This window comes from Asparagus officinalis, chromosome 1, assembly GCF_001876935.1.
Source record: "Asparagus officinalis chromosome 1, Aspof.V1, whole genome shotgun sequence".
NCBI lineage: Eukaryota > Viridiplantae > Streptophyta > Magnoliopsida > Asparagales > Asparagaceae > Asparagus > Asparagus officinalis.
The window spans coordinates 109,145,146-109,156,016 of NC_033794.1; the positions used below are offsets into that span (position 1 = coordinate 109,145,146).

At 36.9% G+C, this 10,871-nt stretch overlaps 1 protein-coding gene across 1 annotated transcript; it reads right to left on the bottom strand.

Moving 5' to 3' along the window:
• On the bottom strand, positions 2,245-3,514 carry LOC109828927 (bZIP transcription factor 44-like). The gene has a single exon (XM_020395922.1). The coding sequence runs from the start codon at positions 2,920-2,922 to the stop codon at positions 2,485-2,487; it is 438 nt and encodes a 145-aa protein (XP_020251511.1). The 5' UTR covers positions 2,923-3,514; the 3' UTR covers positions 2,245-2,484.

Consider the following 10,871-nt stretch of genomic DNA (forward strand, 5'->3'; position numbering starts at 1 on the left):
CCAAGTTGTGTCATAAATACACAACTTTTTTACCAACAACAGCCAAACAACCCCCTATTGGAAGATGCTACTTTTCAAGAAAGATTAACCTTATAACCAGTCAACATCTTGAAGAACAGAAGATCATACATAATTCTACTTCATTCATCAAGTTTCATTGTTTTAGCAAGATACAGTATACTGATCCCTGCTAAAACTGGACCTTAGGTTTTTAATATCATGAGCAATGGCATAAGACAAACTAAAGGAATGCTGGAAATTATCATTAAGGTGATTTTTTTCACCTGTTAGAAACCACCTTAAAAATAATGTAATTATACAAAAGTCACTTTTTATTTTCAATTTATATGTAAAGCACTTTAAACTTAGCTTTTGTTGCAATCAATCACCTACCCGTTAAGTTTTTAGTAAAAATAATAAAAAAACTTCATTCATCAAGTTTCATTGTTTTAGCAAGATACAGTATACTGATCCCTGCTAAAACTGGACCTTAGATTTTTAATATCATGAGCAATGGCATAAGACAAACTAAAGGAATGTTGGAAATTATCATTAAGGTGATTTTTTTCACCTGCTAGAAACCACCTTAAAAATAATGTAATTATACAAAAGTCACTTTTTATTTTCAATTTATATGTAAATCACTTTAAACTTAGCTTTTGTTGCAATCAATCACCTACCCGTTAAGTTTTTAGTAAAAATAATAAAAAATAAAAAACAAGCTTAAAAATATAAGTTCAAGGTACACGAGTCTGTATCCTAATAAGAACTAAAGACTAAAAGCTTGTTTGGGTTAGGGGTAACTATGGGTAGGAAAAATTATGAGATAATTTATCCTTATTTGAGAATGAACTTATGCTAGGTAATGGATGAGAATGTAAGATAAAGGAGGGGAGAAAAACTAAGATTTTAGGGTCATTTTGGGCTGACGCGGCTGGCGAAATCGGTAATAACCTGTTAGCTCTTAGGGTCATTTTGGGAATTTCAAGGTTTTTTTTCTCATGCTTAGTTGGCAGAGGAAAAGGGTATGAATCACAAATTTTAGTTGTATTTTGGGTTTATGCACAAAGATTTTGCCCCCCCCCCCACCCCCATCTAAAAAAAAACCAGTTTGAGGTGTAATGAGGGTGAATGGAACTTCTAAAATAAAAATAATTATGGAGAGATCATTGTACCATCTATCTAATTTCTAACAATAAAATGACTTAATAATATGTAAAGTTATTGTCATAATTATATATATATTCCCTTCTAGGGTTGGCAAATCGTATCCGTATTCAAAAAAATATCCGTAACCATATCCGTTAGGATACGGATACGGTTACTCATATCTATAACCGATAGGATATGATTACAGATATGGTTTTGTAGTGAAATATTCGGAATCGTATCCGAAATATCCGAATACATATTAGTCATATTGTTATAATGGTTTTAGTCTTTTAGATTATGGATATGATGTTAATTTTGACAATCAAGATATCTAATCTTAGCTTTTTAGATATAATGAACATATTAATGAACTCTTTTGTATCACATGAACTATATATTTTTTACAATATCTAGGTTTTTCATATCCGTTTTATATCCACATCATATCCGCTTATAAATCCGCATGTATATGCGCACGTATATCTGTATATGTATCCGATTTTAGTGGATACAAACATGAATTTTCCTTGCCGAAGTATATCCGTATCCGTATCCAAAATGAGTAAGCGGAGATATATATGATAAGCATCATATCCGAACTGAATCCACCCCTATTCCCTTTCCTTCGCTTCACTTTATTAAACTTTTCCAAATAGGGTGAAATAAGTTACCAATTTTACATATATTCCCTTCCCTTCCTTACAATTTATTAAACTTTCCAAACGGGATGAAATGAGTTTCACCTTATTAATTTCCCAAATAAGTTTTACATGTTCTCTTACGGTCCCTCGACTTCTCATGTGTTCCTTAACTTCCCTTCACTCAGTCCAAATCCAAACAAGCCTTAAAAGAAAACCAATTTTAAAAGTGCTTTATGTATAAATTGACAATAAAAGATAAATTTTATATGTTTAGGATGTATTTAAGGTGGTTTCCTTGGGTGGGGGGTTAAAAGAAAGACCAATTGCGCACTTTTAATTCCTCAATTGAACCAATACCGTGTAGAAACCATGGCCAACCAATCTACATGAGAACAAGAAGGCTTGAAGATACAGTACACCGTCACTTGATCCCCTTTTTTCTTTGGCCAAATAGAAAGAAGTACTAGATATTATCATTATTAACTATTAAGCACAGGACAAAGACCAAATACACTTTTATCTCCCATTATAAGCACTGAGCAGTAACCCATACATGTGTATATATCAAATATTTTAGAAACATTAGCCAAACTAACCATAATCAAATCACTTAAACTAAGCACAATTCATGGTCATTTTCCAGTCATTTTGGCCCAGGTGAGAAAAGCTCCGAGCTCGGTCACGGCCCCCATCAATACCCATACATGTCAACAGATGCCATCATCATGGGTTGGTTAGCCATCCCCATCATCATGCTCCATGGCCTCATCCCGTCGTCATAGAAGAACCCATCACCATCGTTGCCCCCTCCTTCGTTCACGCAGCTCAAAATCTCATTCAGAGCCTGAAGCCTGTTACTGAGCTCCATCATCTGAGTCCTGAGCACAGAGTTCTCGGCCTCCACGCCCAAATAATGCTGCGTCGTGACGCTCAGCGCCGCCGCAACCTCTCCATTCTCCTTCCTCAGCTGGCTCAGCTGCGCGTTCAAATCATCGAGATGCTTCTGCTTCCTCTGCCTCGATCTCCTCGCTGACTCTCGATTCGATAGCATCCTCTTCCTCTTCCTCTGCTCCATTACCTCATCAATGCTAGTTGAAGTCCCACTCCCGCTGGAGGAGTTCGAAGCCATAATTATACTTTGAGTTTTGATTTAAGCGGTCGAAAATATTATATGTAGAAAATTAATAATAGTAAATAATAGGTAGAGAAGGACTAGTAGTAGTACTGGGATTAGGGTTTAGTTCATGAGAGATCGTAGAACCAGTAGAGGAAGACAACGGAGAAGGATTGGATCTTGATCATAAGCAGCTCACTTTGGTTAGGATGAGACATCAATTAAGAAAACCAACAGGAACTGATGCTGCATGTGAGATTTGTTGTATGAACAAGATTGGGTTTTGATGGCAGAGGTGGAGGGAGGGTTGGATTCTGGAGATGGGTTCTTGGTTTCAGATCTAAAGGAGCTGGATTGAGATAGATTTTGCCAAAGTTTTAGAGGAGCAGAGCAAGGTTTTGACAGAAAAAAGGCCGGACTTTTGTGAAAAAGATTGGAGCTTTGAGATGGAAATCTCTTGAAAGAACAGGGAGGAGCAGAGCTTGGGCACCTTAAAAAGCTAATGGGGAGGAGAAGAAAGAAGGAGAAGAGGCTTTGAGATTGTAAGGGGATGGAATTTATAGGGAAAAACTGCGAAAAAGAGGGATTATTATTATTATTATTTTTTAAAAGTGAGAGTTTCGGAATCTCCGGTTGAAGAGAGTTTGTTGGGGGAGGCGATGCAAGTGAAATGGGAACAAAATGTGGACCCCATGTATGGGCCCACGGGGCAGGGAGTCGTAATGGGACCCAAGTAAGAAGATAACCCAATCTCACTCCCTACCGAAATTTTAGATTTTGGTTCTTAAATCCATTTTTAATAGAGATTTAAGACATATAAATTCATGTCCAATTCAGTTATCTCTGGAGTCGAGAACATCTATTCATGTCTAGTGACTAAATTATTTTGAGAAGTAATATTCTTAATGATTAGCTTCACTTAGCTATAGTTAAATTATTTTTCTGTTTAAGATGATTAATATAAATCATTCTGATATTTCAACATGATGAATGGCGGTAAAAGAATGTAGTGGTTACTATTTGGGTGCAGATTTTGGTGGGTGTAGAAATTAGGTGGGATTTTGTCAGAAGAGTCCAAGGACAGCTGGTGAGCAGACATCATCAGCCCCTGAGACTTCTTCATTTTTTCCAATTGCCTTTCTCGTTTACATTTTAGGGAAAATTGTCTCTAGCCCCCCAAAACGAGTCAGAGTGTTTCGCCCTTCTAAGGACTTTGTCAACGGTCCCTTCGTCCCAAAAAACACTCTCAATTTTCCTCTAGCCCCCCAAATCCCCCACGTGAAACGCTGTTTAAAATCAACAAGATCTTCCCAAAATGCCCTTTGATTTAACCGCCTCTCGTTTATCTAAACCCTTCCTCGTCGTTCGTGCCATTTCATCTGCCTTTTGTCCAAACGAACCAACTCTAGAGCATTTTTCCCATTTCAAAACCTTAGCCCTAAATCATCCAACTCCAGAGATTAATCGGGAAAAATGGTCGGCGAGACAACTCCCAAAGTAGTCCTTCCCATCGAATGCAACAAAGACGACGACGCGTCACAGTACGTCGTCTCAAAAAGACCCCAGACAACAACGGAGTGGTCTGAAGCTGGCGCTTCAATTGTTGATGTTCTAGAGGATATCACAGCCAACCACTCTCGTCTCAAAAGTCCAGGTCAACCCAAAAAGTCAGCTCCCAACCCAGATCTAGAGGGTAACATCGGCACCGCCGATGGCACCGACGATGCCGCTAGAGCGCTCCTAGACCTACAGAGAGGAGATAAAGAGAAGCATATGGTAGCAAAAAAAAATTACCATAATTTTATGTTGTTTATCATGTTGCATGATGTGTTAATTGTGAAGGATACTTAGAAGTTGTGAATGTTAGCTTGTAGTTGTCAAGGAAATTGATTCATTGTTAGGGTTATGCATTAGTTGTTAAAGTTATTGATATGTTGTGAAGATTACTGTTTAGTTGTGACATGTGGTCTGTTAGTTGTTAAGGTTAAGGGTTACTTGATAAGGTTTTGAGTCTGTTGTGAATGCTACTGTTTACGGGTGTCTGTTAGTCGTGGAGGTTACTGTTTACTTGTGACTATTCGTTGTGAATGTTATTGTTAACTTGTAAGGGTTATGTTTTTATTGTTAAAAGTTATTGATTGGTTGTAGAGGATAGACTTTGGTTGTTAAGCTTATAGATTTGTTGTTAAGTTTATAGTTTCTTTGTCAAGTTTACATCATAGTTGTTATGTTTACTGATTATTTTGAAACCACTTATATCTTGTTGTTTTGCTTTGTAGACAAAGAGCAAAGACCACTTTTGAATTGCAACCCACATCCATCTTCACTGCCTACTATGAGTTCATGCATACTTTGGTGCAACATATGGGGCAAAGGCACTGAGAGGCCTACGAAGATAGTGTATTTAGACACTACGTTCATTTTGGCCTTTCTGGTCTTGATCTTCCCACTTTTGAGCACGTTTTGAGATAGTGGGACGAAAAAAAGATGAAATTCATCTTTGCTGATACAAAATCTGGAGAAGAAATCGCGTGCTCATTCAACCTTGAGTGGGTAATGAGCCATACGTGGTTCTCCAATGAGAGGGATTTCGTTGGCCCCAACCGAGATAGGAAGAACATGATTTGGTCCAGGTTTTTTTACCAAACCTAAGGGTGACAGCAATACAACTCCTTCTCCAGCCCCCACCAGACGCAATATTAAGGATTTGCTCATAAAGCTGGTACAATCAATTGGTCGTCGAGATGTGAAGGACTTTGTCCTGCTACAGATCTTCTATCAGCTGAGCATGATTTGGTGTCCAAACAGTGTTCTTAGCGTTCCTAGGTATTTATTCAAGTATGTTGATAGCATCGAACATGCCAATAACACTGCTTGGGGGACTTATATAATCAGTGAGATATTTGATGCGATAGAAAAGGCACTGAAGGGTCCCGGGTCAGAGAAGACGATTGTATATCTGCAAGGGTTTACCCAGCTTGTTTGTGTAAGTAATCTTACCTTTTTTTATTACTGATTATGAAGATTAGGGTTTAGTTATTAAGGTTACGAGTTGATTGTTAATGTTACGGTTTGGTTGTTAATGTTACATGTTGATTGTTAATGTTACAGATTAGTTGTTAAGGTTACAGATTTATTGTTAATGTTACAAATTTATTGTTATGATTGCTTATTTGTTGTTAAAGTTAAGGGGTGTTTGTTAAGATTCTATTTCTCTCATGTGCAGCTGTGGTACTATGAACTTACTAGCATCAATAAGCCAGTAGTTGGAAGTACGTTGCGGCCTCCCCTCACAAATTGGGTAAAACTGGAAGATGTTGCTGGATCTTTGAGATTGGCCATTGTTGTAACTAAAGTAAAGAAAGCTACGATAAAGCTTCCACAGTTCTATGGTCAAGCTCAAAGTATTAAGGGAGGTTTGCGGGGGGAAGGAGCAGGGGAAGGAGAAAGAGAAGAAGAGAGCGAGAGTGAGCGAGAAGAATAAGGAACCGACTACAGGAGATGCTGGTAGGGCACGTGGCCCAAGACAGCCTCTTCTCAAAAAGAAAAGGGGAGCAGAAGATGATATCCCACTTGAAGGATGGGTAAGCATTTAGCAATTACGAATTTTATTACTTTTTAATTAATCTTTTTTAATAATAGGGGGGGGTGATTAGTGTCTTATGCTAATCTAATTCGATTTTATACCAAATTAAAAACTTTATTGATTATTTAAATCTTGCAAGATATATATAAGCCAGAATGTAAAATACAAGCACAAGATAAAAGTACACAAGGCAAACTCAAACACAAGATATGATCACGGAGTTCGGTCCCCACGACCTACGTCTCCGTTTCTCACCTTGAGGAGATCTCTATTATCACAACACACCCGGTTTGGAAGCCGGAACTTCTCTACACACTCGATTATCAAGTCAACCGACAACTCTCATAAAATCTCACATTGTACATACACAAGCCACAACCTCAAGTGTTGGTCCTCACGTATCGACTCCCTCAAGTGCTTAGAATTATCACCTCTCACTAGGCCACCGACGTCACTCCTCTTGGTATCGACTCCGTCCTCACCACACACTCCTCTCGGTGTACAAGTGTATTACAAGTGATCTCACGATAAGCACAATATAATAACGGTTGTTCTCTATACTTGACGAGAACTCAATTAAGCTCACTCTCACTAAATCACACACCACTACCCAACAATATATTATATGAGATATAACAAGCTCAATAAGGGTGCGTGATAAATGAGTTTAAATAAATTCTAACTCAATAAGAACTAGCAATAAAATTAATAAGAAATAAATGCTAGAAAGTTGAGTTAGGAAAACTTCTCTACAAAGAGAGGATGATTTGGATATTAAGGATGAACTCCTCAACAAATGATGCAAGATTCTCTTTGTACAACAAACTCTTTTTCAAACCAAACTTGAAACAAGGCTTAAACACCTCTTAAACACAAACTAAACTCTTTTAAAACTTGATTAAGAAATCTTCTTGGTTAAGAGAAGAATTCAGAGCATATGGGTATATATAGCATCTCAATACATCAGCTAAAACCCAAAGAAAAAGACCAAAAAACCACAAACACACAAAACAGAAAACTAGCCGTTACTGTGCAACGACTCTCTGATAAGTCGACTTATGAAACCACAAACACACAAAACAGAAAACTAGCCGTTACTGTGCAACGACTCTCTGATAAGTCGACTTATGGGTCGACTTATGAGTCGACTAATGAGTCGGCTTATATGATTCGACTCAGCAGACGAAAAATTATAACTCCGCTGCACTTCGTGAGTCGACTTATGAGTCGGCTTATGAGTCGACTAAACATGCACAGACCAGATTTGCACAGGAAAACTGAACTTTAAACCATGTTTAAAAATATCAAATAAATTCTAAAAATTATAAAATTTGGTGAATAGTTTATAAACATATAAATGAGCATGTTTTAAAAGAAATTTTCCAAATGTGATTATCCGTTTGTAAAATCTATTAGTTATGCAAAAGCATGTAAAACGAGTGTATAATATTCTTAGTTTTGACAAATGAGATAAACAAGGATATGAAACCTTTTCAAATGAATTTATAGACTAAACAATAGTTGTATAAAGTAAATTTTAAGTCTATACACTAATATCTCATTATATTGTCAAAATCACATTGAAACCAAAAGTGTGTGTTATGTGGATATTGAGCTTGAGATATATTCACACAATATAAAGTCCTATTCTAGTTGTACCAAGTTGATATGCATGAGAAGCTAAATCTTGGATCTGACTTGAATTGAATAAGCTTCGTTATAAATGTGTCTCTTGAGTTACTCAACCTGGGACAAAACAAATACTGAAAAATATATTATTAATTGTTTACAAAATCATCAAAACAAGATTCAAAAGTAGGCTCATATACATGAGTCCTAACAGATGAAGCGGTCGAGCAGCCCAATGAGGCAGTTGAGAAAATGGAATTGTCTCCGTAAGTGATCTATTGGAAGAGCATCATGATAATGAATTAAAAATTACATCGCTATAATGAGAATAAATTTAAAGATCAGATTGCTGCCGACTGAATAAAGATCACTTCTCTTTCTGTGAAAGTGACTACTCTGGCTGCTCAAGTGAGGAGGCTGAGAGAGGAACTAAGCGAAGCCCGATGTAGAAACCTCACTGTATATAAGAATAAGAGGCCTACTGCAGAGGTGTCCAGCCCAGCGATGGAGCCACAACCTTGTACATGTTAGATTGATTGTTACGTATAGGGATTGATTGTTAAGTATACTGATTTGTTGTTGAGTTTTTCGTTTGGTTGTTAAGTTTATAGTTTAATAGTTAAGTATATGGTTTAGTTGTTAAGGTTATATAGCTGTTGTTAAGTTTTTTTCATAATTATATTTTGAATGTTCTCTTTTTTTTGAATCAGGCACTCCACGTAGCGTGGGTGACATTGATATTGACATTGAGAGGGAAGGCCCTCAACCATTCTTTGCGGACATTAATAAGGAGAGTGAAACCCTCCAACAGGGGAAGTCCCTCCACCACTTTTTTTGTTAACATTAATAAGGAGAACGATGGCCCTCCATCAGGGGAAGTCCTTCCACCGGGTACTACTATCATTGATATGGAGGTGGAAGATCCTTGCCCAGAGGAAGTCCCTCCAGCAGCCGCTGACAAATTTTTTGAGCCGACTGGAGAGGTGTCTAGCCCAGTGATGGAACCGCAAACTTGTAAAGGTTAGATTGATTATTACGTATAGGGATTGATTGTTAAGTATACTGATTTGTTGTTGAGTTTTCCGATTGGTTGTTAAGTTTAGCGCTTGATAGTTAAGTATATAGTTTACTTGTTAATGTTATATAGTTGTTGTTAAGTTTTTTCATAATTATATTTTGAATGTTCTTTTTTTTTGAATTAGGCACTCCATGCAGCGTGTGTGACATTGATATTGACATTGAGAGGGAAGGCCCTCCACTAAGGGAAGTCCCTCCACCATTTTATGTTTACATTAATAAGGAGAGCGAAGGCCCTCCATCAGGGGAAGTCTCTCCACCAAATACTACTGGCATTGATACGAAGGTGGAAGATCCTCGCCCAGAGAAAGTCCTTCCAGTAGCCGCTGATAAATTTTTTAAGCCGACTGGAGAGGTGTCCAGCCTAGCGATGGAGCTGCAAACTTGTACATGTTAGATCCTTTTTTCACTACATGTTTAGGGATTAGTTGTTAAGTTTAGGGATTGATTGTTAAGTTTAGGGATTTATTGTTAAGTTTACGGATCGATTGTTAATTATACGATTTTGTAGTTAAGTTTTTTCAGCGGTTGTTAAGTTTTTTCGTATTTTTACATCGAATGTTTTTTTAAAAACAGGCACTCCACACATGGACACTGAGAGGAAAATCCCTCCACCAGAGAAAATCCCTCCACTAGCAGTTGACACATTTTCTGAGGAAGAAGATGCTTCTCTTATTATACAATTGAATAGGAGAAAGAGGGACGCAAATTTGCCCGCACCCCTTAAAAAATTAGAATAAAAAGAAGAATGAAGCCTTCCAAACATATAGTTACCCCTTACAGTGAGGGGAAAAAGAAGAAAGAAAAATAAATCATGGGGGACAAGGCTATTGTAGAAGTGGTGGAGGAAAAGAGAGCAGAGTTGCCACATGTTGGGCTACAATGTGATCCCACTCAATCTGGAAAACCCTCATGAGTTCCCCTATGAACAAGGAAGAAGAAATTTATAGGGATAAATTAAACAAAGGGATTTCCTTTTATGAAGGCTTCATCATAAAGTTTTTTGATAAGCACCTAACATTAGTACATAATTATAAGGTGTCGGCAGATGTTGCTGCGCTGCTGACGGAAGAGGAGAATAAAGTTCTCATCCATTTCTGCATTTGTAGGTGTAACAAGTAAGTATTTATCTCATATTATAAGTTTATAGCTTCGCTTTTGAGGTTATCAATTAGTTGTTAGAGTTACAACTATGTTTCTAAGGTTACATGTTGATTGTTAAGGTAACAGGTTGGTTGTTAAGGTTACTAGTTTGTTGTTAAGGTTACTGGTTTGTCGTTAAGGTTACCTATTGGTTGTTAAGGTTACAAATTTATTATTAATGTTACTTATTTGTTGTTAAATTTACTGGTTTGTTGCTAACTATATTTATTGTTTCATTCTTTTTTACAGTTTGATTAAAGTGTACAAAAGTAAATGATCGTCTATTGACCAATTTGAGCTTCTTAATGTTTTACGCGGTGGTCAACTGGATGATTTAGTAAGATATATTCTTAATAATTATTGTTTATCATCCTTTATAATACTATTATTTATTACTTATTGTTAACTTATAGCTTATTGAGGCGCTGCTAGATATAATACGTGAAATTCTGAACAAATCATCTAACAAAAAATATGGGCTGGTCTCTGTTTTCTTTTCTGTAAGTATATGACAAACATATATCTATTT